Genomic DNA, 25,065 nt, shown 5'->3' on the forward strand with positions numbered 1-25,065 from the left:
TAACCACAAACGTCTTCACAGAGAAAGATCAAGTTTAATTTTCTGTAACCTCATAGCATTCCGGAATCTCATTCAAACAAGTTAGTGGTCCTCAAGGTCTGTAAAAAATAATCAACAATTGTCATCTTAAAAAACTTCACTATTGATGAGATAAAATAGGAGCTTATTTGCGTAAAAATTTAAATCTAAAAGAGAAGGTTGCGCAACCTTTAAATATAAAAAGTAAATAATTGTGACTGTACATACGTTCCCTGGAAGCAACAAACAAGGGCGGTTACGATACAAACCTGTTGGAAGCGAGGAAATACGAAGTTTGAGCCAAATCTTTGCAGGCTGAAAGGAAAAAAGAAAACTATTATTTGCATGTTCGCAATTTTCACCCGTAAGGACTTACCTTTAACCAGGTGACATGTTTTGACGACATGTGTGTGCGGGTGATCAATGGCAACATCAAATCCAAGCGTCTGGAGAAGAACGTTCTCGTTGAAAACTAGATCCTGTGCCTGTTCATTGTAAACATCCGACGCTGCATGTGGAAATTCTGTACTGAGGCACAAATGTGCCACTTTAATTACATGTTCTAGCTTGCGGGGCTGTTCCTCAACTTTGGCCGCGAGAAAGAGACTCGCCGCCGCGATTCCATTTCTATGGAAGTGGGTGAAGGAATGGAATGCATAAAATCGATGCATGTAGACAATTGCTGTATTGATGCATAACTGCGACCTGCAAGAGTCCACGCAACAGAGAAAAAGCAGGAAATTAGCGTTGTAGATTTCTATTTGACAGATCGAATCGTCAATGAACGAGTGAAAGTGAACTTTGCAAACTCGCGAAAGAAATGTGAACCGATAGAAAATGTCATTGAATCCTTACACTGACAGGCGCTGCCCCATTTCCTGTATGAGATATGCAGTCTGCTGTCGGTAGGAAAGCTCCTGGTTTGCATCGATGCCTTGCCTTCGACTTGGCGAATTTGCTAATTGCTCGGCTGTGAAGTACCATCTGCTGTCCTTTGAATCGCTGCTTGTGCTTGGTGCGGCGTTACTGTTGCTAGCCATTAATTTAAGTCGTATCGCGCTAGACAGGGGAACGACATAAAACGTGAACGTTCAATTTATGCTAAACTCTTTGCCGTTTTCTGATATTAAAATCGAAAAAAATTAATTTTCTCCACATTTGACAGTCACACGTAAACAAAACATTTCACTGCCCGCACGCGTTTTCAGAATGTCGTACGACTGTGCTGCCCATTTGGCGTGTGGCGGAATTTTATGGCAACTTATTTAGAAGCGGTAGGTGTAGAAATTAAATGTTGAATTGAGTGGATTGGCCGCGCGATTTCCATTTAAATATTAAAACATATGGAAATAGACCATCGTCATAAAAGCAGATAAATATAAATCCGCATTAAAATCATAAGCGGGTAATTTTGGTGAGATTAATGTGCCCTAACACCCCCCACAAATCTCCCTCAACAATGGAAGATTGCGGCATTCTTAACCAATTAACTTAGTCATTTCCATATTCAGAAAAAGGTCCCTGGCGTTTAAGTTTGATGGAAATTTTATACGATTTTGTCTGCTTTTATTTAAATGAAATTCTAATTGAAAATTATTGAGTTTTTCCTTCCAAAACCCCTCAGCCATCAAATAATTTCTACACTCACTGCGCCAATTCCATAAAAACAATTCGCCCTATATCAGAAAAATCACGCCAGGGAATTTCGTGTCGACATCTCGTTGCGTGTAAACGTTTCCATCCTCTGTCCACTTCTGTCCTTCACACACAAACGCATGGCCGCGCGCCTTGACACACGGTGCAACGTGCGAATGTATTCGGACGTCACATTTCTGATGAAATTCCACATATAAAAAATTACGAGAAATCAACTTAGGGGAAATCCGCATTGGGCACTGAATTAAATCAATAGGATCAAGTCGCCGACGGAATGTTTCATGCCGTCCCATTACAAAACCATCATTTCAGGTTAATATCCTTCAAACTATTCGTCAGCACATCCATTTCGAGGGGGAAGTAATTTTGGCTTCAACTTTGAAAAACATCCAAGAGACGAATAAAAAATGTCAGACGCCATTTAATACTCGATGTGCTACATTGCTCAACGTCGGTCAACGAGGTAGTTCACGCGTGCCGTATTTTCACGAAATAAGCGGATTTAAAGTGTTTTGTATTTACCAAAAACTGCCAGTTTTATGTCAGTGCGTAAGAACTTCTCTTTCGTGTAAAAATTACAGCAATTGATGTGAGTTTAACATGGAATTTTACGATTTTTCGTAGCACTTCACAGAATTCGATGTCTAATCCCGGAAAATGGCTGACCCACAACGCAAAACAAATGAGTGTCATGTCGTTGGTCAATGAAAATATTTATTGAAATGTTCAATTGGTTTCGTATAGCCATGCAGTGCCAGTGATTAATTGTTAGTGGAAAAAATCTAGCAATTATTTTTCTGATAAATTTTTGGATAATGTTGTGATTTATTTTGACTCGGAAAGTGTTTGACGGGATTGGCGCCCGCATTTTAAAATTGAGTCAAGATTACCATGTGAGTGCCACGGAAAAAGGCATAACTGCTTTAGTTTGTTTACGGTGTACTGAACTGTATTGTCGCGATTATTATTATCCATAAATCTGTAGTTTTGCGCTCATTAGTTTTCAGAAGTAGAGAATTTACAGTGATATCAAGTGGGGTCACTAGAATTTATTTTGTGGAGTTTTTATATTTAGACGGTTTGCAACGTCTGGACACTACAAGTTCTGGCATCTGAATTATTGATTATGCATTAAAAGTGAATTTCTCCAAATGTTTTACGTGTGCTTAGCATAATTTGTGCAATTTGTTAACTAGCATTCGATAGGATATTGTGCGCCCGATTATAGTTTAATTTATCTGTTGCCTTATATAAAAGCGAAATAATAGGCGATATTGTCGTGCCACTTCCGTTTGAAGATATCAGTCAGTGTTATTCAATTTTAAGTCTCTCCATTGTGATTCCACTAGCAACCCATCAACTTACTCCCTTGCTTTGCGTTTGCTAATAGCTTTCGCCGCTTTTTGCCTCAAATATAGGTTTCAATTTTTCATCTACCTGAGCCTTGTCATTTGGGTACTTCAGACTGACGAAATTTCCTTGTTGACTATTAAGCAGCATTAGGAGGGAATAGATGTACAGTAATAAGTGGCATTAACTGCAGTTGACTGTATTTTGCGATGAAACATTTGGCTCACGATATATGAGGAGAGGTAGATTTTTCTAGATGAGCTGGAGTGTCGGTAGGAAGGTAAGTGAGCACAATTAGTCGCTGTGTTGCACCGTTTTGATGCCACATAATACTAAGATCCACACTACAAGCACCAAAAAATAGTTTGCCTTGAGTATGCAATCTGGCTATAGATAGATCTGCTTATTCGGAAAGGAAGTGCCTAGAGATCTCTACAACTTTTACAAATTCCTATTTTCGTTGAGTCTGGCAGCAGGGTCTTCTGTACGTGCCTGCATGCGACTGCCTCAAAGGGTCTTGTGATAAAATTTTGTTGTAGGAAGGCCAAGCCAACTCATATTTGATTTAGCTATTTGAAGTTAGTGTAGTGTTAGTAGATTGGACTCCTTACTGTCGCCAACGGGACGTCCACCGAGTGTTTATCAAGAGCGGTGCCCCGGTTAGCTAACCTGACGGACGGTTCATTTCCCTTTATGCTTCTATGATCGGAAGCCCAGGTGATTCCCCAAAATATGCTTCAGTTCCCTACAGGACTCTCCGAGTAGGAAGCACTTCTCCAGTATTCTGCACAGTATAATCCTAGACTTATTCGTTGATCATCTTGGTTGATTCATGATATAGTCAGCGATGAAATTGTTACATTTTCTGATGTAGTTCTCCGTTTCAAATAGCTTCGTGCTAGAGTACTCCCCAATGGCTTTAGGAAGACAAGTGTTGGGAAAGACTTGACCTTTCGTGTAACCGAGACGGTTACTTTCGAATATGCTGCTCCGTATATGTCGCAGAGTGTTGTGTATCCAGATTTTCGATAAAACGTCGAACATCCAAACATCGATACTACAAGCCCCCACAATAAAATTGAGAAGACTCCCTCCTGTGGACCCTCCCCCCAACAATACACAGAAAATTAAAATTCTAACTACGTATATTCATCAAAAGGAGCGAGTAAGTGGGTTAACTTACGCTTAAAACTAAGGGAACTCCATATCTCCTACCATTCCCCTTCTTGCCTCTCTCCTTATCGAGTACCTCATTGGTAAGCTTGACATCAATGTCGGCCCTGGATGCGACAGTCTTCCAAATCTTTTTTTGCTTAAAACTGGTCAATCCATTTCCTTTCTCCTCCGTTATTTTCAACAAGAGTCTTGAAGAGAATTCTGGCCTATAAAGAGGCTCTTAGCATCCTCTTTCACAAAATTCGCGATCACATCATGCTGAGAATTGCCGCCCTATTTCGCTCTTCTTCTCTTGTTTCAAAATCTCGGAAAGGTATATCAGCGACTGGTTGTCCGGCCACTTCGGTCACCCATAGAAATTCATGGCAGGAAGTGCATACTATCTACACTGACTTTGCTAAGGGTTCCGGCACTGTAAACCACAAGTATTTCTGTTCAACCTCTCTTCTCTCAGTGTTCCTATATTACTTATTTCATGGTTTGCCTCTTAGCTTTCCAACCGATCCTGACGCGTCTCTTTTTTGGTGCCTGCCACTTCTTTTCTTCTTCCCTATCTGGATTTATGCATATTTTTCAAACGTTCCTTGGGTCTGATGGACAGTTCCGCATCTAATGACATCTGACGTCCTGTGTTATAATACTTGTAACGCAGCCATTTTCAATGTGCCCTTTGCAGAACTCGAAATCTATTCACATTCCCCGATTCCTAGACTTTGTCGAAGTTATAAAGTACAACGGCTTCATCCTTTAAACTTCTTTCAGTAGTTATAAGCAAAGGTTAAGGTCCTTGCTTGCAAGAAGTAGCTGGGGTTTATTCTGTTTATTGTTTGTTAAGAATAAATAAATAAGAGCGATGCCCCGATTGGCGAGCCTGACGATCTATTCATTTCCTTCTATGTTCCTATGACCGAAAGCCCAGATAGTTACTTAAAATATGTCTCGGTTCCCTCCAGGACTGTCCGAGTAGCCTGCACTTCTCCACTGTTCTGCATCATATAATCCTAGAACGACTCATTCGTTAATCATCTTGGGATAGTTGATCCATGATATTGTCGGCAATGGAGTTGTTACCTTCTCTGATGTTTCAGATTGTTTCGCAGTAGCATGCCCTGGCGATATGGTACAGTGCGCCTAAAGACTTACAAACCAGAATTAATGCATATAACAAATATTTATTGATTTTGTTGAGAATTTGCACATCTTTTAAGGTTTTGTGTAAAACAAATAAAGTTGATTACTACCATATTTTGGAAATTTACTCGAAACTCCCTTAAGTTTGTCCTAGAAATGCAAAATTGGTGCCAGCATAGGCGATAATATAGGATATAACTCTGGGAAGTTTGAACGCAATCTATTATTAACAAAGTTATTGGAAGTCGAAGTATTGCATTTCAAGTAAATTTATTGCCCTCTGGGACGTGTATGACGTCATCATCATATGCATAAAATGAACTTATATGAACGGTGGAGACATTTTCGCTTTTCTTTTTTAGCTGTTTTTAGTTATTTGAATATCAATATTAATTACTGGGTTGAGGCATGTGTGTGTAGGTTGAAATTTGCGGGTAATGTTCAATAAGATGGACGTGTACGTATGTATGCTTTCGTGAAATGAAAATGCGTTAGATCAATTTTCCGCATAATATTTATGTCTTTAATTTATATGTACACACGCATATTTTGTTTGCCAATATATGGCGGAATATTTTGCGTTCTTAGCTATGTACGAATGGAAAACGTACATATAGACTCGACATTTTGGAAAATAAAATTGCTTTTAATTCAGTGAAGATACACTTGGAAATATTCTTTATAAAAATAAGGGTAGAAAAAGCTGCACCAAGCTATCAACGTACCTGATCTGCTTCCACCCCTACTTGATGACGGCTCAAAATTGTTGCACAGTGGTTGATTTCAGTGTCATAACTCACGGCTTAATTATTGCCCATAAACTTTCTGTTAGATTTAAACCCGGGCCTTATGCAGGCCATTGTTGAAATTGCCTCATACATGAATCCTTGCTGTACAAAATGCAACTTATGATAAACTGACAACGGGAGGTTTTCCAGGAATAGTAGAAGGTGCTCTGACAGTAAATTTCGGTAGAGGAAACTTAAACCCCTTGGTCTTGACAATAAGCCCGGCTCCATGTTTGCTGAAGCAACACCATATCATAACACTAGCGGGGGTCGTTGCCTTCATAGTGCACTCTTCTTTGTTGAAATGGCCGAGCCAATATTTAAGGTTTTGTGTAAAACCCCATACATGTGAATAAAGGGTACAACAATTTTTTTCACAGAATGTGGCCATGTGGAGTATCAAATGAAAGGGCTCAATTAGTACTTTTCGAAGGCGGATTTGTGTTCGTTATAATTCATACACATGACGTGTATTTCAATGAATAAAAGGGAGCAAATACTATCTTGTAACTACTTCGGTCACACTGCTCCCAGGGCAGAGGCGAGGCAGCGTCTTATGAGTTGCCTCTGCCCTGGACGAAAACGCAAGTCATAGATTTTGCAACTTGGGGCTTGTCCAAGGATGTAGGTTCCGTGGACCACGACCGTGAAAGCATGTTGCTTTCCAACTTTCCGCCATTAAGTGAATGACGGATTTAGCAATCGATCGATTCTTAAATACAATTTTATCATAGTGCATCTAATCGAAATCTAGTCCTCGAAATACATCCCGTTCCAAATTCTGCACAAATAAAGTTAATAATTCAGATAGATATATTTGTACATTGAACAAGCGGTATTCAATATACGTACTTACATGCACGAAGTAAATCAATTTATATACATGCGCATAAAATACAGTATTCGGCAATGGCAATGTTTGTTTGTTTAGCGTGAGCATAACATCTATGTCTCTAATATGTACGTATATCTTGCAGTTTGAAAAAAAAATATGAAGGAATATTTTGGGTTTTTAGTCATATACGAATGGAAAAATTTGGGTAGAAAGTTTCCTACATAAGATGAACACAAAAACTCTATATTCGAAGCGCCAGCTTCCGGTATTCCGACTTGTTTATCATTGTATATGAAGGTCCAGAATCCTCAAGAACAATTCCATTTCTTCCAAAATTTGCTTCAGTGTATTTTCCTTTTTAACAACAAATTAGATCACAGCGCGATGCTCCGAATTGCGAGAACTATGAGTTTTCGTTGGCGTGTCTTTATTTGTATCAGGAATAACTTCAAAGGGAGAGGGAGAAATAACACAACAATAACTTTCCTTTATTTGGTTCAGTCATGTATGAGTGTTATTGCTAATAACTACCTTAGGTCGCGAACTTATCAACCACCCTTCGTATGTAATGCAACGTGGCATACTTTCAATGCATATTTTAACTATTTCTTGCAATTTTGGCAGTTATTATCAAATAGTTTTCTTTTATTGATTACTTTTTTTTTCGAAATTTCAGACTTAAGGATTCCTAAACATTTGAAATAGGATTAAGACCGGGGCAGCTCCTGGGTCAGTTTTAGCGTTATTGTTTTCAAGATAAAACTTTGTTATAAATGCGTGTGACAGTCATGCATGAATTAAAAATCTTCATCTGAAAATCATTTTAGTGCTTGTACGGCTATGCATTACACCAAAATTTTCTTCTATTGGTGCTGGCGCATGTTTCCCCCATTCCGACATAACCTTGCCAGTTTTCTTAGAGCTTATGGCGCGTCATATCATCACTGAATCGGCAACATTCATCCTATCATCCATAATCTGAATCTATCAATCAGAAAAGTGAACCGAAACAAACTGTTTTGATGCTTTTGTGTAATTGTGTAATTTTAAGAGCGGCTGAAATTATTTTTGAAAATAAACTATTCTAGCCTTATCCCAATTTCCCTGCGTTCATTGCTGATGTTATTTGACCCATGCGAGACGATTTCCCGGCATCGCAGCAGGCAGCTCAGGCTAATTTAAAGGTCGGCAACCATGTCCTTCTATCAAAAGTGTTTAATCGAGATTCATTTAAGGTCTCTAAAGTATTTTCTCTCGAGGCATTCAATGATTTCCTATGACATGATGAATTTCTCTTTTAGTGCGAGCTGTTATGGCCTGCTCTCCCACACTCTCGGCTTTCCATCTTTTTCTTAATATTTCGGATATTGGACTGAGAAACCCAGACAGCGTTTACGACTCCGTGCAGTGGGCATTGACAGTGCTATAGCATTACCATATCTCCTTTTCTCCTGTTTGATGTTCCCGGGTTGTTCCATTATAATTTGCAACTCTGAAGTGCTTTCGTTTAACACCAAAAATAAGAAAACTTGCTTAATAAATAAGTGCAGAATAAATAATAGAAAATCGCCAGGCCAGGGCATGGGGAGAGCGGGGTGGCTTGTGTTTGCCAAGCAGGTTTTCAAACCATTGCACTGATTGCTTCCAATTCGCATCCGGTATGGCACACTTTCACGTATTTCATCGCTGGTCTCAAATCTCAAAAACAAACATTTAATTTTTAGTCTTTAACAATGGCACTTTGAATGCAGCGTGGGAAAAGCGTTACGCCCACTTCATAGCTAACTGACTGACAAGCAAGGCAAGTGATTAGTTTCTTGTCGAAAATGCCATTCCTTGTAGGAAGAAGGACATCACGTTGATTTATTGTTAATTTTTATAATTGAAAGGAGAATTCTTAATCAGTTGTATGTACAAATCTAGATATGTATTTTCTTTCCTATTTTAGTAATATGGCGGCAAATCTCAACAAGATCATAACGAAGCCACAAAACCGTGGTTTTATAGTCCGAAAGCCTGTAAAGACAACAGCCGAACAAGAAAAGGCTCTACGGGATCAGCTTCACATTGAGATCGAGAACAAATCTAAAGCTTGCTCCAACCCCACTTACGACTGTTCGATACCACGAGTAGAAGGTTTTGAATTTTGCATCCGACATATCCTTCAGGATCCCCGTGCCCCATACAAACAGTGTGCCTACACATATCCGAGTAATGGCAAGAAATGTTTGCAACCAGCTCCAAAATACGACGGGAAAAAAGAACCTGGACTCACAAACTATTGTTTTGAACATAGTCGTTTGATACAATTGACAAAAACACGGAATACAGTGGGAAAGTACAAACAAGTTGAAACAAATGAAGCTTTTATGAATGAGCTTACACATCATATTAAAATTGATGGTTCGTCGACAAATTTTACTGAGACAGATGAGGAGATTGATGTTGTGTCTGCTAATGCTGATCCTTTCAGTATGTTATGAAGTTTGATAAGAGTCGCGCCTATACTAATGGGAGACTTTTTTTTTTTCAGTACATTATGTTCATTCGGCAGATTTTGAAAATATTGGGAAGGACGAGCCCCCGAAACGCAGACTTTTGGACTATGCCTCAGATTCTTCGTCAGATGAAGACATGCCCACAACAAGCAATACGTGGCGATCACATGAATGGGACAATTCCGATAATGAAAGCGTCGATTCCCAAAACGAGGATTTACTCAAGTAAGCCAGAATTTTTGTAAAGTTATGCATATTTTCCTAACATTTATACTTGGCTCAGGCACGCTGGTATTTACACTACCGAGGAAGCTACAATGATAACCAAACAAAAAATGATGCGCTTGCAAGTTCTCTACATGGAGCAGATTCTACGTTTGCAGCATTTATTGAAAGAAAAACGAAGGAAATATTTACAGGCCATCAAAAAGGAGCGCGAAACGCTATGTAAGTATATATTCTAGTTAATGCGATTTGCATCGTTACAATTTTTTTTATTATTAGGCAGTATCCATGACCAACCCAAAGACACACCTCAAGAAAGGAAACTGTACCGCAAACTCAAAGCTCTAAATCGTTACCACAAACGATATGGAATGGAAGCAGTTCTCTATAGAAAGTACAAAGAAAAACGTGATCGTGCCACAGAAGGCTTGAGTTACAAGCCGCCATCATACCAAAAGTGCATATTTTCAGAAGGTGGAGTGAAGTGCGGTGATCGCGCTATTCCGAGTTGTAAATATTGTAAAAAACACATCCTGGAAGACAAGAAACAAGTCCTGTTCAGGGCTTGCGGTGTCGAAAAGAGTGGGATAGTTTGCCAAGAACCAGTGCCCAATATTTTCGAGGATGCAACTTGTGTATTGCACTTGGATCTGCCGCCGGCAAAAGCATATACCCAGAAGGTAAATAATCGGTCATTACTGTAACTGATGCTGAGAATGAGACGTCATAGACACATTGTAGATTTGTTAGTTATTTCTTTACATTATTATGCTTGAAAATCACAAAAAGTGACAAATGACGTTATCTAACAAATCGATAATGTATCGTTGACGCAATTATAATTTATTGCAGTATAATAATCTGAATAAAAATTAGTTTAGAAAAGTGCAAGAAACGAAAAATACGGACAATAACACAATCACAGACTATGAGAATATAGAAAAATGAACTAACTTGTCTGTTGTTCAGAAATGCTTTATTGAATTTGTTTGTTCATTCATTTACTCCTTTCTAACCCGAGGTAATTAAACAAATGATGTTTGTTGAACTGTGAGCAAAATATCAAGTCGGTTTCAGCAGTGGGAATGATTTTATTTCTTCTAATTATTTTAGCATCATTTTGAAGATATTTGTTAGCCACCGACTCGATATTTTTTTCACGGTGCTTTGTTTTCTGTGATATTCTGTTGAGAAGTCAATTACCTCTGTCTTTTATATCTATTAAATTTAGTTTTTCAACTACGAATACAGCATTTCTTCACATGTTAAATAACATTTTGGTCGCAAATTTTACCCCAAAACAAGTCTCACAGTCATGAAATATGTGAATTCAAGATGAAGTCTAAATAGAAATAAAAGTATTCAAGCAAAAATAACAAACAATATTAAAAACAAATAACATGTCCGAGATACAGTGGAATGCAACACTCAAAGAATTATCCGTCTGAACAAATTTTCAGAAATTTGAATCAGAAACAGAAGAAGAGGAGGAAGCTAGTGACACAATCATAAAGAAAGCCGACGATGATATAAAACTAGAAACTGAAGAAAATATATCGTCAGCGACAGATATAACGGCAGCCCAATTGGTGGGGACAGCCTCTTCAGAAACGACGAACTCTACCGCCCTGTCAACATCGTCCAGAGAAAAAACGCCGGAAATTGTTGGTGAAAAATCACAAGATGTTGATATGGTTCCTGTGGAAGACAACGATCAAAATGTAACAATTTCACATGAACAACAAAGCAGTACATCTACAGCAAAGGAGAAAGGAAAAGAGCCAACAAATGATGCCATCATTGATGCTGGGACAAACTCTGACGTTGATATGGAGAAGTTGGAAGTCACTGATTCACCGAAACCAGAAGATATCGAAGCAGATGATGACACAATGTCACCAGAAGTCACAAAAGAAGATTGAAAACTGCCAAAGGTTGGCTTCACAAGTTGTTTTATTTTTATTTTATTGAATGATATGGAGCGTAAATAAAAGTTTTGTTGGATATGATATTTGTGTTGCTTTTATTGTTTCTTTTACATTTAGTTGCATTTTTCCAAAGAAGTAACAGCAACAAAGTAGTGCATCTTTAAGACTAGGCGTAAATTGAGACGCATAGAGTGCGTGTGAGGTGGCATGGCACGAGCCAAACAACCCGCAAGTGTCACTCGGGTGGGGTAGCTGGGCACAATTTGAAATGCGTGTGATCTGATTTATTTTATTGCTCCCATTTTCTGAAAGAATACGACCAATGTCTGAACCAATACCGCTTTTTTTGTTGGGAATCAGACTTTTTCTTTATCTTTATTCTAATCAAACCATATGAAAAATTGTTGGTAACAAATTGGAAATGGTAAGGGATTTGGCATGTAAAAGCAATAGTAATATTTGTATTCGAAGATGCAAACGTTGTAGAACGGTTGCCAGGAAGCTAGTTACTTTTGCCCAAAGGAACATGGCGAGAAATTCATCAGCTTTTCTCATGGTGAGGCAAAATTTTACTGTTTTAACAAATCCACGTAACATCAGCCCGTTATCATTGAAAACTATTAGCAATATAACACCCTTGACTAGATTTTACCTTGAATGGATAAATTTTGTGAATATTTTTTTGTTCTTCAAATTCAGTTCATTTGCGATGGCTTTCCGGATCCGATTGTTTGTTTCGATATAGGTAGGAAGGTACGAAACGAACTAAAAAAGCGGAAGAGAAAAAACGAGGAGACAATTCTGTGAAACTCGCGCAACACTGATTCATAGACAGCAAACAGGAGGGTTGTTTACGCTGTGCCGTAGGACCTTACACACGCTATACGCGTCTCAATTTACGCCTAGCCTAATTTACGGAATCCCAATCGCTTCACTTGTTTAACATTTTGGTAAATAAATGCTGTTAGGAACGAGTGGAGTGGTAATATGCTGTAGCAACTTTCTACTGCGTTAAAGTTGGCTCTGATCCAAGGAAAATGAGAATAAATAATTTATTACAACCTAATTGACCGAGAAAAATTAGGATCTCAGCAAAATGTGGCAAAGAAATAGGTATGCAGGGGTGCACATGCTATAATGTTGAAATTAAATTGCCGAACCTCCTTCTTCATTGTTTACTGGAGAATTTGGTAACACGATATTGAAATTATGAAACCGAATTGTTAATGAAATGTTTTCTGGAATCCAGATATCGACCATATTTTCGATTAACCTGGACAATCACATAGGGTGACTAGTTTTTGGAATGATTACATTGGCCTTAAAACAAAACACTCGCTTCATACGTTACTAGATGTTCGTATTTCGATAAACATTCAAGAAATGTTGCAAATCTTGCATTGGATTGATGTTGTGAATATCTTTAAGGAATGCCTTGTGGTGCGACAGAATATAATTTTCCAGTGTGTTCCAGTGTTTGTCAGGAAACAGCAATTGCCGAACCCAGAAATGGCATTACATTGGAGAGTGCACTTACAAGTTCGTCGAAGATTTCTTGAAGGGTGCAACGGCAAATCTGGAGGCGGAGATGAAGCAAAAATCGGCGAACTATAGTGGAGTCAGTTTCTTCATCTCGTTACCCCGGTTAGAAATTTCTTCATAGTTGTTTGTGTTCGTTTTTGCACTGTCTCGGTGCTGTAGGCTAATCCCTTGCACATCATTAAGTGTTTTGATAATGAGAGTGGAGCACAACTCATTGAAGGTGAAGTAGGAAATAAAAATCGATTGTGACTTCCACTCCACAAAGGAGTGAACACGCTATATGCGGGAATGTACGAAAATCATCTTTATACCAACGTTTTTGGGGCTTGTTGCAGATACAGAAATGATCAGAGTCCTCATCTTCTCAAAGGTTTCAAAAATTATATTTTAATATCAACTAAAAAAAGGAATGATTTGTGTAGTGAACTTGTGTAATTATTTCGAGCGTCAGGTGAATGCCTGCGTAAGGCGTTTTGAGCGTGTTCGAATGCTGTCTACTCGCTTGTAACGTGAGAACAGCTTTGTAAGTCGTCTCCCAGGCAGCGCGCATGAAACTGATGACTCTAAACAGTCGCCGATGAAAATTATTTTGTAGACAGACTTTGATACAAACAATTCCTCCACCGGAGGAGAGGCTTCGGGGTCTTCTTCAATGGGGTCGCTCCTTAATTCTATTATTAGTTTAAGGGTGGGAAGATGTGTATAATTATTATATGCCAATGAGCTTGGTGAGCCCTAGAAAAAAGTAAGGAAGGGTACGATTTGAAAACGCCGACGATGACGGTGCAGAGATGTTCTATTCGTCGATTGCCAGTTTTTTCATCTGTAGAATCCCATACAGTTTGAGGGGCAATGGTATTGAGATATATAACGCCTTGATGGCACTGCTGTTAACATGCTCATGTCGATAAGAGATTAGTCAGACGACGCAATGCTGTATCCTTCCTGTAATTTGGGGCTGGGTCGTCAAGTAATTTAGCATTAAAATCCAGTACAAATTCAAGGTGGCTGACTTGATGCGGCGGTGCTTTATCCGATCGCTGGTTTGGCATAAAGATCAGTGATTAGTGACCCCCGAAGGCGAGCAAAATCTTATTGTCGCGTAAATCGCAGTAGCTGTAGCACTTATGCGTGTCGGTAAGCTTTTGAGAGAAAATAGCCTCATGACACTAGGTATTCTGCGGTGTAGCTTCTTCAGTCTGGTTTCCTTGAGTAGGTGGAGTAGGACTTCTAGGTTGGTGGTGTCTGGAGTACAAAGTCTGTAGTAGTTCATGACTCCGTTGTGGTGGCCAACCTAAGAAAATCCCGGTTGGCGTTCTTAGCTACAAGCAATTGAAAATCATTTTTCTATATAACTTCAAAAAAAACCAATGTTGAAAAAAGATCACTTTTGATTGCCTTGTGCTGCTGGAGGTCTCCCGATTGATGATTGATAGCTAGAAGTAGAGATTCCATTCAAGTAGCAACATTTCATCCAGGATTCTTTAACTCGCGAGACTTTTTCGGTAGAGTTACAAATTTATTTTAAGATCAGTAAGTACATTGTGCAGTTTTTTTAGGAATCGGTGGGTTATTTCAGAATGATTGGCACTATTTGCTCGTCCTGTTAGTGTTGGTTAGCATGTCATAAAGCTCATTAACCGTTTTGTTATCGAATGCATCGAAAACGATGAAAGACCTCTGATTACCATCTGCCGTATTGTTTATGTCTTATCATACCTGCAGTGTGCAAGACTGGAAGGTTATTACTGATAAATACTAAGAAGATACAGCAGGCTGGTAAAATCAGGCCCAATGGATTTAATGCTGTTAAATTGAAAGGATGCTTTTGAACGAGTGAGAAGGGCACTGGAAGAATAGTTGTCGAAGAGTCCAAAAACCCTCTTCATATTACCATATCTGTGCTTTAGACACTATGGCTAGAAATTGAAGCTGGGGGTATATATTATGATCGGAAAAATGGTTGGCACGCGCTGTATGAAGGCATCGCTACACGTCAAAAATGTTTTTAATTATTTTAATGCTGCCCTTAGTATTTAGATGGCTGAATTGGAATTTGGATATACCGCTTCTATCTGGGTGGAAGCATCGGTCAACACTGTAAACCGAAAGAGTGACGGACAACATAAGCTAGGATGCACAACGATGAAAAGTGTAAACTTGCACACAAACAGTTAAGGTCATCATTACGCAAAACTCGCTTTAGCGTGGAAAAATAATAATAATCGTTGGCGCAACAATCCAATAGGATCAGACCCTTGAAGTGTGTTACAGCACTTCATTCAAGACCTTAAGGGTACACTACAGGATTACCGAGCCCTGTAAGAGACAATGTAGTCAGCATTGCGCTTGCCCGAGATTATTACCCTGATCAGGTACTCATTCACAGCTGAGCCGACTGGTATCCGACGTTAAATCACGGTACGAATTCCACTGCACCCGTGAGATTTGAACCACTCAGCTATCCGGACACCGGAAAAATGACCAGTACAATTTCATCGTTTAGGTAACATAAGTCCATCACCTAATACTCAACGAATCAAAGCCTGATAATTGGCAACGAAGTACTATTTTTCATATGTGTACATAAGATAAAATTCATTACTCAGGGCAACAGTTTTAGAGGTCTCACGTTGACAGGAGCAAAAGGATTGCTGTCGACACCCTTTATTTCCTTTAAGATAAAGAAATAGCTCTTCAATTCATTCTCTTTAACTAGGCATTAAAAAAGTGGTTCGAGAGGCTTTTCAAATTCACCCAACTGCTGGCCTATAAAGATAATAACGACCTAATTGGAGGAACAACCTAATTTGGACAAACTACAGCGCAGCGCGGGATTTGGTAAGACGATATATGTATATGATGGCAACGTCGAACACCAAAAACAACATCCAGCAATGAACAATGAACACATGAGGTCATTTCTAATGTACTGGTTATGGGGAATAGGTAACTCTCCAGGGGATATATATTCTATAGTATTGTGTTAATATAGGTAATAAAGTGATTGCAAGTGTGAGTTTCGGCAACGATCGATGAGGAACCAACACAGCCGCTGATATTAACAGTGAGAATAAAATACAACTTGCTCGACGCAGCTCCATGGGCCCCTAGGCCTGAAGTATTGAAATGGTTTGCCCAAAGTGAAAATTTTTTTGAGCGAGAAGCACTTTTCCCTTCTTTCTGTAAGTCTGATATTAAGTTATTTCATACTTAAGTTCTAACGTAAGGAACTCATTATTAACAGAAGAAACGTAAGTATATGTTCATTTGAGTTGCCTGTTATAAGTAATTTGTTCTGATTGATTGCAAGCAATTTTTTCTTTTCAACCCGATCAGAACGGGATCAGCTCGTTTTAATCGATTGCGCCATTTTGTTTACTAAAAGACCTAAATTGAATGGATTTGCGACGCTCTCAATCTCCTATCTTATCGACTTTGATTGTCGGACCAATCTTTTCAAGCCAGTTCTCGCCAGTGCAATTTCTACACAATTTCATATCGATAAGGAATGCCCTAGTTTCAGATGTGATCATGGCATGTTACATCACTGGTTCAACGTAACATCTTCGTCCCCATTACCACGAGGCGACGTTCATTGCTTTTTGTAGTCGGCCAGTATTCAGAAGCATAAGGGGCGACAAAGCGAAGGAAACTGTTGTAAATTTTGGATTTGGGGCGTTCGTTGATCACAAAAAACGCCAGGTGTGGAATGCTACTTGATCTAGGTTGCGTTGATGCATACCATTGAATAATAGCATTGATTCCAGATATTTCAACTGCTCTGCTCCTGTCACTGACAGGATCGTTGGGATCGGTTGCCAAAAATTATGTTTTATTTAGACTCAGTCTGAGGCTGTATTGTATGAGACGATCATTCCATTTTTGAACACGTTGCCTAGAGCAGTGTGTAGGACTCCGGACGTTGGATTTCCATGTGCCAATGTCCATAACGGTTCTTGTATTGTGTACCGTGTAAAATTTCCCCTGGTGCCGGTTTCATCTTGTGTAAGTAAAGTTGTTTGTATTCAAGATTTCATGGGAGGAATTACAGGATGCCGTCTCCAATGGACTTCCAGCATACTTAAGTTCGTTCACAATTCAAATGCCACGATTTTGGCATAGCAGCTGAGTGGTAACTATGTTGCAGCTAAGCCCCTTGTGGATGCCTAAAAACACTGGGGAAATTATGATGGGCAGATTCAGCTTATGCGGTAGCTGCAGGGGAATATCAGTGTAATAGCTGAGCTTTGAAATGAAGTCGACGAAGTCTTTTAATAATCCAACAATCCACCATGAATTCGCGGGCAATGCTATGAAACATACCACTTCGTGTATGTTTAAAAATTTAAAGTAAATAATAATCCAATGATATGAAAATAAACGGTCTTAGTGACGATATTTTCGCGACCCACACTTTTCCTTAATCTCTGGGTGATTTCGTTTGCTTATATAATCGGTCAATCAGAAATGCATGCAATGGGCAGTGTGCCCCACGCCAGACCTGAGTCTGGAAGGGATTCGCCTAAAGTGTCACGAAACCGTACCGAACGTTATCTGATCCCATGAGAACCGGGTTCTTGGATAGCATATGCTCCAAAAGAATTCCTAAGGGAGCCTGCACTCAGTATCAATCAGTGTCGCTTCGCTAGTAACGGCATTGATTGTGGTCCCAAATCAATCCGTGTCATAAGAGGACAATAAATCTCTAAAGCATCGTTTGCCTAATAAGATTTTCAATTCTTACACCAATGTCGACAATAATATAGCAATTGGCTAGCTGAAAAACGACCCGAGACGTAAAAACTGCCTCCATCCACATCGAACAGGCGGCACGAGATATAGGTAGCAACGTCAGCACCAAAAACCAAACAACAACATCAAATCGCACTGGAAAAGTCTCACCATAGGGTCAAAGCTCTTACTGTACATAACAATCATCTTGCCAGCCCTTATGTATTCCTCGGATACTTGGGTTCTTAGCAAGAAAAATTGTGAACTATTGGCCGCGTTCGACAGGAAAATCCTCCGAAGAATTTTTGGCCTCCTACATGTGGATAAAATCCGGCTCAATAGGTTGTGGTGGGCGGATCACTTAATCCGTATAGATGAGGATGATCCAGCCCGGAAAGTCTATAAGGGCAATATCTATGGTAGAAAAAATAAACGAGGCAGACCTTGTCTGAGTTGAAGCGACGGCGTAGGCCAGGACGCCAGACAGCTTTTAGGGATATCGAATTGATAGACCTCGGCGTAAAACCGGGAACTGGTGGTTGTGCTATTAATGATGATGGCTGCCAGAGTTCGATACGATTGGAGTAGAAAATTTGCACACCATATCCATTGTAGATAAATAAAAGTGGTTATATTTTTGATCAAAAAACAAAAGTTCAATGAATAAAATTTTTTGCAATTTGAAAATTACTGATCGTTTATAATTAGATACGTCCAATATTTGATGGTTATACTTTCAGTGAGCCATGATGTTTTGGAGCACCCTTTTTGGTTGGGATCCGTTCATCACTTTAGGCAGAAGACGTCTCGCTCGCATTGCTTCGGTTTACCCGGCAATCAAATCACTCTTTCCACTGAAACGTAATTTACCTGGACCATAAAGTTTAGGGCAGTCCTTGTGATTGTCTTTCTCACAGGATAAAATCAAAATCATCGAATTGGAAAAAGTATATTAATCTCTCGAAACCAGTATAATTTCTTAACAGCTTCCTATTTATATTACCTTATCTAAACGTCTTAACAAAATTCAACATGGGTAGAAATAACGGCTCCAACCTATTGGCCATCTAACATCATGAAAACCTTGCGCTACTCATGGTTCGTGTTTCCTGACGATAAACCATGCACGCCAAAAAGCGTTTAATGATCAACATTTATTATGAATTATATCGTTTTTAACATTGAAGATATCGCAAGCCCGCGAGCCTGTGGTCTATGTCGCTGATTAAAAGAAGGAATTTTTCTTCTTTTTCAGCATCACCTGAAAAGTTAACAAAATGATTTCACCACTTTTTAAAATTTTGAGATTACTGACCGGCTGTCCTTGCATCGCGGCGAGTTGTGCAGGTGTCGGCAAGTAACCTGGAGGGGGAGGAGGCACTGATATCGACCCAGCACCTTTCCCCTTAAATCTGGCACCAGAATCGAACTCTACTGACTGTAATTGATAAAAAAACGCTTGAATAATGTGAAAATCGAAATGGTGGATACGTACTGGTTGACCACTATTCTGGGGCTGCATGTTACTATACACAACACCGAATTGGCGCTGTTGAGGCGTTTGCTGGAAGTTATGCATATGGGCATTGTTTACGGGGAAGCCTTGCGCTTGATTGTAGTATGGCATGTACGGAGCCCCGCCCGCGGATGGTCCCGGGGCGTAACTTGGAGCTGAAGGGTAGCCCCCGAATTGGGATCCCTGCGGATACGCTGGGGGCGGATGTTGAGGGTACATATTCTTTTGACTTTCTTCGTAAGATGGTGGTGGACCTCTCTGAGAAGATATTGAAGAAGATTAGTGGAAAATAGTGAAGAAAAAAATGAATCTTGCATTAACGTGATTTCCATTGACTCATTGCAACATCATCATTTCTATCAAAACCAACTTTTTGTTTTTCTCCCTGCATGCAATAGAGCCAATGAAAACAAGTCTGGAATCGTGTCATTGCTTACATTGCCTGGAAATCCATAATTCGAGAACTCCATGGGTGCAGACGGAACCTGCGGGTAATTCACGGGCGGAACTGCAATAGTGGTCGAATTTGAATATAATCATCTGTGCCATGTGAAATAGGAACTTACCTTTCTTTTCTGACATTTTCTCCCCCAAGTCAACACTTCCAGTTGAGTCACGACCAGGCTGTTTACGTGCTTCGGACCAGTCCAAGACTCTGCGCAATGTCAAATATGCATTAGATTGTTAATGTTGCTTTCGAATGGTGGCAAGTAGTTGGTTGTTGTTTCTGATAAATGCACTCTGGGCGGGACCCGCATAAAGGTTCGATTACATTTCCGCAGAAGCAGATGAAAACAGGACACAAATCGGAAGATCGGCGCATCAGGTATGAAAGGTTTTGTCGATTTTCTATGTAAAAATATATTGATGCACGACGGAATTTAGTTATATATAATACTATTGTTAATTTTATTTTAGTAGTAGAGTCAGAGTAAAAAATATTTTGGGACCCAGACATGATATGAGGACATAACCTTGTTAGTGCTTGGTGATTTTGGAGAATGAGTCCTTCATTTGGTAACGGTTTTCTAACTAGGCTAAGGCATGTTTTGAAGACCACCAGTCGAGACCTTTCATTTGATAATCCGCATGACTATATTTGGCGAAAAAATGTATAACCCGCCTTAGTCTAGGGAACCCCTCTCCTTAACACTTAACGTAGAATGATGTCGAATGTAATGCATTGGGGTACGTTTTCTTTCAATAAGCATAACCGTTTCTCAGGAAAATGTGTGTGATGGACAGACACGACCTACTTTAATAAGGTTTTGTTTTCTATAAACTAATACCTGAACGGTACATATCAGAAAATCGTTGTATAGTGCCCCCCAGTTCAATACTATAATCATAACATAAACCTTTATTTACTTTTGAGGAATAAGTTTTCAGAATTATGTGGAAAATTATAATTCATTGGGGAAGAAGATATTAAATTTAGTTGCATTCTTTTGTTTCCTTTAATGCTTTCCTAGTATGTGGACTTTTAAAAGAGCGTTATCGTTACGTTTGCCGTAAAGAACGTAGTCTAAGATATTAAAAATTTATCTGACAGAGAAAAGAAAATAGAAAGAGATTCGAATTATACGAATAAAAGTTTCGCTTTCTTGGGATTGTAGTTGATCGTAGACACATATTTAAGGGTATTTTTTGGTCGTTGCGGCTTCGCAATCTGTCGTAATTTGTTTATTGATTCTTTGGTTTATTTGAATGGAAATCATGGTTAACCCTTTTCTTTAAATCTAGTTACGCAATGTAGGGAAAGGAACCGTAGTTCATTTTAATGATTCCTATTATGGTATCGAGTTTGGAACCAAAGTAGTATTTGAACGGCGTAAAATCATTACTCATCTCTGGGATTTGTGGGACGGGGGAGGGTATGCCAGAGACGCCCACATACCTTTCCTGGACACCGCGTCAGCCTCATTTCTTCCTTTACCACAAGTGTGGCAATCGTAGCAGCATATCCAGGGCATAATGCAGAGACAGGCAAGTCTTTGAAGCAAGGACGGTTTCTAGACAGCTTCCCTCCGTTTCGTCTTTGGTCACCATACTAGCCCTCCATAGGCGAGTAAGGGCTTCAACACAACTTAGAAAGTCCAGTGTGTGTGGTTTCGACTCGGGTATCTTACCAGCGGCCCTTTTTCTGACGAAAGGTGCTTGGTGGGCTTGTTAATAATATGCTCGAGATAGCGTCGTATCCAGAATTCTTTGAATACTTTACCTCAGAGATTATTCTACCAGCTTTAAAATTGTTTGCAAGAACTCTCCTGAAATGAGTGCGTTGCATTGTCAGCATGGGCAAGATACTTTGCTTCGTTTAGTAAGACTAGCAGCTTGTTCATTAGATAAGGTTTCACAGTAAAGGTGACAGAGCTCCCCGCTGGTGACAGGTTCTGTGTATGATGGCATACAAAGTCTCCCAACGCAGATTGCTTGAGCGAGCCTGCATCTCAGTAACGACTGTAGAAGCTTATATGCCGTGTCTCCTGGTGGCTGACATCATTGATCCAAAGGAGATGTTATCAAATACGCCAGCTATATCCGTTTAGAATTATAATAGCAGTCGTTTTTTGGTAATTATTGCGATATCAATTTTTAATATCACCTGATGTGTCTCAAAAGGTTTACTCGATTGATAAGCGTGCTGGTTTTGAGGTTTTGATGCAGGGGAAGGATATTCCCCTTTCCCTCATGTGTCTTTCAATTAGTTTTTTTAGTGTTTTGACAAAGAATGAATTGCGAGTTACTGATCTATAGATTTCAGCCTGAATCTGAGTTCGATTCCCTAGAAAGGCAACACTAAACTACTTCCAAAACCGCCGCCTGCCTGGCGCGATACTGACTATAGATTTTATCTGGATATTGCTATAGAAGCGGAATAACTTCCAGCATGAGAATGGGGTATACTCCATTTGGATCAGGTTATTTATTCGGTTCAAATGCATATATCGTACATTTTGCCTTATTCAATGTCATGATTGAGCTCGCGAGCTTTACTTCTTCTATTCATCCAATTGTTCGGAAATGTTTCATCCGACTGGGTCCAGCCAATTATACTTATTTAGTGAATTTGAAAAGTGAATTCCTAGGAGGACTTATAGGGTTTCCTTTCCGGTGTTAGCGTGTGCTTCGTCGGATCTTTTCAGTGTCCCAAGGAGATTAGTTGCATCCTTAGGGCCGGATCCCTTCTGGAAATGTTTCCATTTCCTTAAAGAGCCTCCTTTACTAGTTCCTCTTGCCTTTCTGCTTATTGTACTGGGTAAGTTTTCTGTTATATTCCTCCGCCATCCTGTCTTCTTTCCATATCGAATAGTCATCGTGTCTTCCCCCACAAAATTTTAATTCCACCGGTTACACTTTGTATCCTGGCGATTCTTTGTCAGCTTATAGCTATTCTCATACAATTGCACTGTTTAATTCATCCATAACCACTTCGATGTTGTACATGGTTTTGGGCACCATCCTTGCGTCCCCCATCTTAGTTGATTAGTTTCCCTTGTAGTGCTTCCAGATTGTGATGTCTCTCTAGATTATTGGTATCTGTGATCTGAAAGCGAGGGCTGTGGAGATAAATTCCATCGTAGCACAGTTGAAGCATGAGCAATAGAGTAGTTAATATCAATTATCTCCCCCAGCGTCCTTGTAAAGAAGGTCGTTTCGTGCCCCCGCTGTCGATTATTTAATCTTGTTAAATAATATATTCGAGAACGTTCTCATCCCTCTTATTGTCTTGTGTGCCAGAGGACATGTTATATATTAATTTACCTCCTATCTTCTATCCTATCTCGCTAAGTCTACCTATTCTGTCGTTCATTAGTCAAGATCCCTAGGTGAGCACTATATCTGGACCCTTTATTTGGATTGCCCAGCCGATTGCTGCCGTGCGGCGTTGCTATTCTGAAGGTTTGCTTACCTGAATAATCGCCAGTATTTGTTGGCTGATTAAATGAGTTTTGAAATGTCAGCTGAGACGAGACACAACTCCGCCATGCTATTAACATAGTATGCTGGTCCCAAGCCCAGGTAAAGGAGGAGGGTTTGAGGCAACGTACTCTGTACTATCCTCAGTAAAACAAAAATAAAATGCTGAGATCAGGGAAAGAGATAAATAGAGTATAGTTGGATTTATTCTACTATGCAAAATCCTACCTGATCTCTCTTGGTGACAGGCCCCGCGACAGGTCGACCAAGAAAATGCATAGAATGTCGTTACAAACATGATGATCGGATTAAGTCAGAGGCCTCGGAGAAATGCTAGGGCGTCCACCTCAGTCGACGCGGCAGGACGGGCCCCGGTCCTGTCGAGAAATGGGCAAGGGTTCTGGACGCATGGACGGCGTCAGGACGTAAGCAAGTTAGTCCGCACACAACGAACAAAACAAATACGTGTCTGCACGCTAAATGTTGGTACCCTAACTGGAAAGACCGAGGAACTCGCAAGAGCCCTTCGGAAAAGGTGCATTGACATCTGCGCTCTGCAAGAAACCCGATGGTCTGGTGCCAAAAGCTGCGACATTGAACGCGAACGCGGTAAAAATGGCTACAAACTTCTCTATTTTGGTAACCCACACACTCAATATGGTGTTGGCATTGCCATCTCAGAGGGTTTCCGTGATGCCATTAAAGAAGTCGAACGATTTGATGATCGGCTGATGAAGCTCACCATTATATCAGCTGATCGCACTATTCACTTCTTCACCGCGTATGCACCACAAACAGGTCGACCTGATGCCGAGAAAGATGCCTTCTGGCAACTTCTCGATGAAAAGACTTGTCACGTGCCTGCTGATGATTACATAATCATTGCCGGCGACCTTAATGGTCATGTGGGTGAAAAGGCAGACGGTAGCAGGTGCCATGGGGGAAAGGGGTTCGGAGCGCGCAATGAAGGTGGCGAACGTATAATCGATTTTGCGGACACCCATGACCTTGTACTTATGAATACATGGTTCATCAAACGATTGTCTCATCTTCCCACATTTTATAGTGGGAACAATAAAACGCAAATCGACTATATTCTCATAAGACGCCAACATTTTACCACTGTCACTGATTGCAAAGTCGTTCCCTATGAGACCATCGCACCTCAACATCGGCCGTTGATTGCTGTCCTGCGAATTAAGCCACCGATAGAACGGCGTGAGGAACGCACTGGCCCGCCGCGCATTAAATGGTGGCGATTTGGTGAGAAGAACGAAGAAACGGTCTCACTCATACGATTGCCAACCATTACGAATGTGGAAGAATCATGGAACCAAATGAAAGACACGATCCACAAAGCGGCCTCTGCAACCCTCGGGGTCACCAAGCCGGGTAAGCGGTACATCAACCGAGATACTTGGCTTTGGAATGATGATGTTGAAATGAAGGTCCGTGAAAAGAAACGCCTCTACCACAAATTTCTCGACGATAAAACGCCTGCTAATTGGCAAATTTATAAGAATGCCAACCGGGAAGCAAAGAAAGCGGTCGCTGTCACCCGAGCGAACCATTTCAAAAATCTTTACGATAAACTGGACACTCGGGATGGCGAGAGAGATCTGTACCGACTTGCTAAAAGCCGTGATGAACGCACACAGGATATCGAACACTTCTGTTGTGTTAATGACAAGAACGGTACTTTGCTTACTGATCGTCGAGCCGCGACGGATAGATGGCGAGAATACTT

At 40.1% G+C, this 25,065-nt stretch overlaps 3 protein-coding genes across 18 annotated transcripts in view; 1 reads left to right on the plus strand and 2 right to left on the minus strand.

Moving 5' to 3' along the window:
• The window catches only part of LOC119649887 (cyclin-T), a 22,731-nt gene extending 20,396 nt beyond the window's left edge, over positions 1-2,335 (minus strand). For 6 of the 8 annotated variants that reach the window (XR_005249211.1, XR_005249212.1, XR_005249210.1 and 3 more), the window contains exons 1-4: positions 2,197-2,335; positions 874-1,138; positions 395-723; positions 288-333 (exon numbers count right to left, since the gene is read on the minus strand). Coding sequence is in view for 5 of the 8 variants with exons in the window: in XM_038052264.1 (XP_037908192.1) it covers positions 288-333; positions 395-723; positions 874-1,058 (560 nt within the window). In the remaining 3 variants the exon portion in view is untranslated. Of the gene's footprint in view, positions 1-287; positions 334-394; positions 724-873; positions 1,139-1,879; positions 1,980-2,196 lie in introns of those variants that run through there. The other 2 variants (XM_038052265.1, XM_038052266.1) reach the window with 2 other exon arrangements.
• Positions 2,125-11,686, plus strand: LOC119649888 (KAT8 regulatory NSL complex subunit 2). Of its 9 annotated transcripts, XR_005249213.1 has the most exons (7): positions 2,125-2,263; positions 8,903-9,426; positions 9,488-9,677; positions 9,736-9,899; positions 9,957-10,357; positions 10,554-10,698; positions 10,909-11,276. XR_005249213.1 is itself a non-coding variant. In XM_038052270.1 (6 exons), the coding sequence occupies exons 2-6, from the start codon at positions 8,907-8,909 to the stop codon at positions 11,597-11,599; spliced, it is 1,737 nt and encodes a 578-aa protein (XP_037908198.1). In that variant the 5' UTR covers positions 2,125-2,263; positions 8,903-8,906; the 3' UTR covers positions 11,600-11,686. The 9 variants fall into 9 exon arrangements, 8 of the variants coding, with proteins under 8 accessions (XP_037908198.1, XP_037908205.1, XP_037908204.1 ...); XM_038052270.1 differs by lacking the exon at positions 10,554-10,698 and having other exon boundaries at positions 11,138-11,686; XM_038052277.1 differs by lacking the exon at positions 10,554-10,698.
• A 7,128-nt stretch (positions 11,687-18,814) lies between these two features.
• On the minus strand, positions 18,815-20,120 carry LOC119648293 (DAZ-associated protein 2). The gene is made up of 5 exons (XM_038049953.1): positions 19,964-20,120; positions 19,835-19,905; positions 19,377-19,655; positions 19,197-19,319; positions 18,815-19,142 (listed from the first exon to the last, which is right to left on the minus strand). The coding sequence occupies exons 1-5, from the start codon at positions 19,977-19,979 to the stop codon at positions 19,107-19,109; spliced, it is 525 nt and encodes a 174-aa protein (XP_037905881.1). The 5' UTR covers positions 19,980-20,120; the 3' UTR covers positions 18,815-19,106.
• Between the last annotated feature and the right edge of the window lie 4,945 nt (positions 20,121-25,065).

The sequence above is a fragment of the Hermetia illucens genome, chromosome 2 (assembly GCF_905115235.1).
Source record: "Hermetia illucens chromosome 2, iHerIll2.2.curated.20191125, whole genome shotgun sequence".
Taxonomy (NCBI): Eukaryota; Metazoa; Arthropoda; class Insecta; order Diptera; family Stratiomyidae; genus Hermetia; species Hermetia illucens.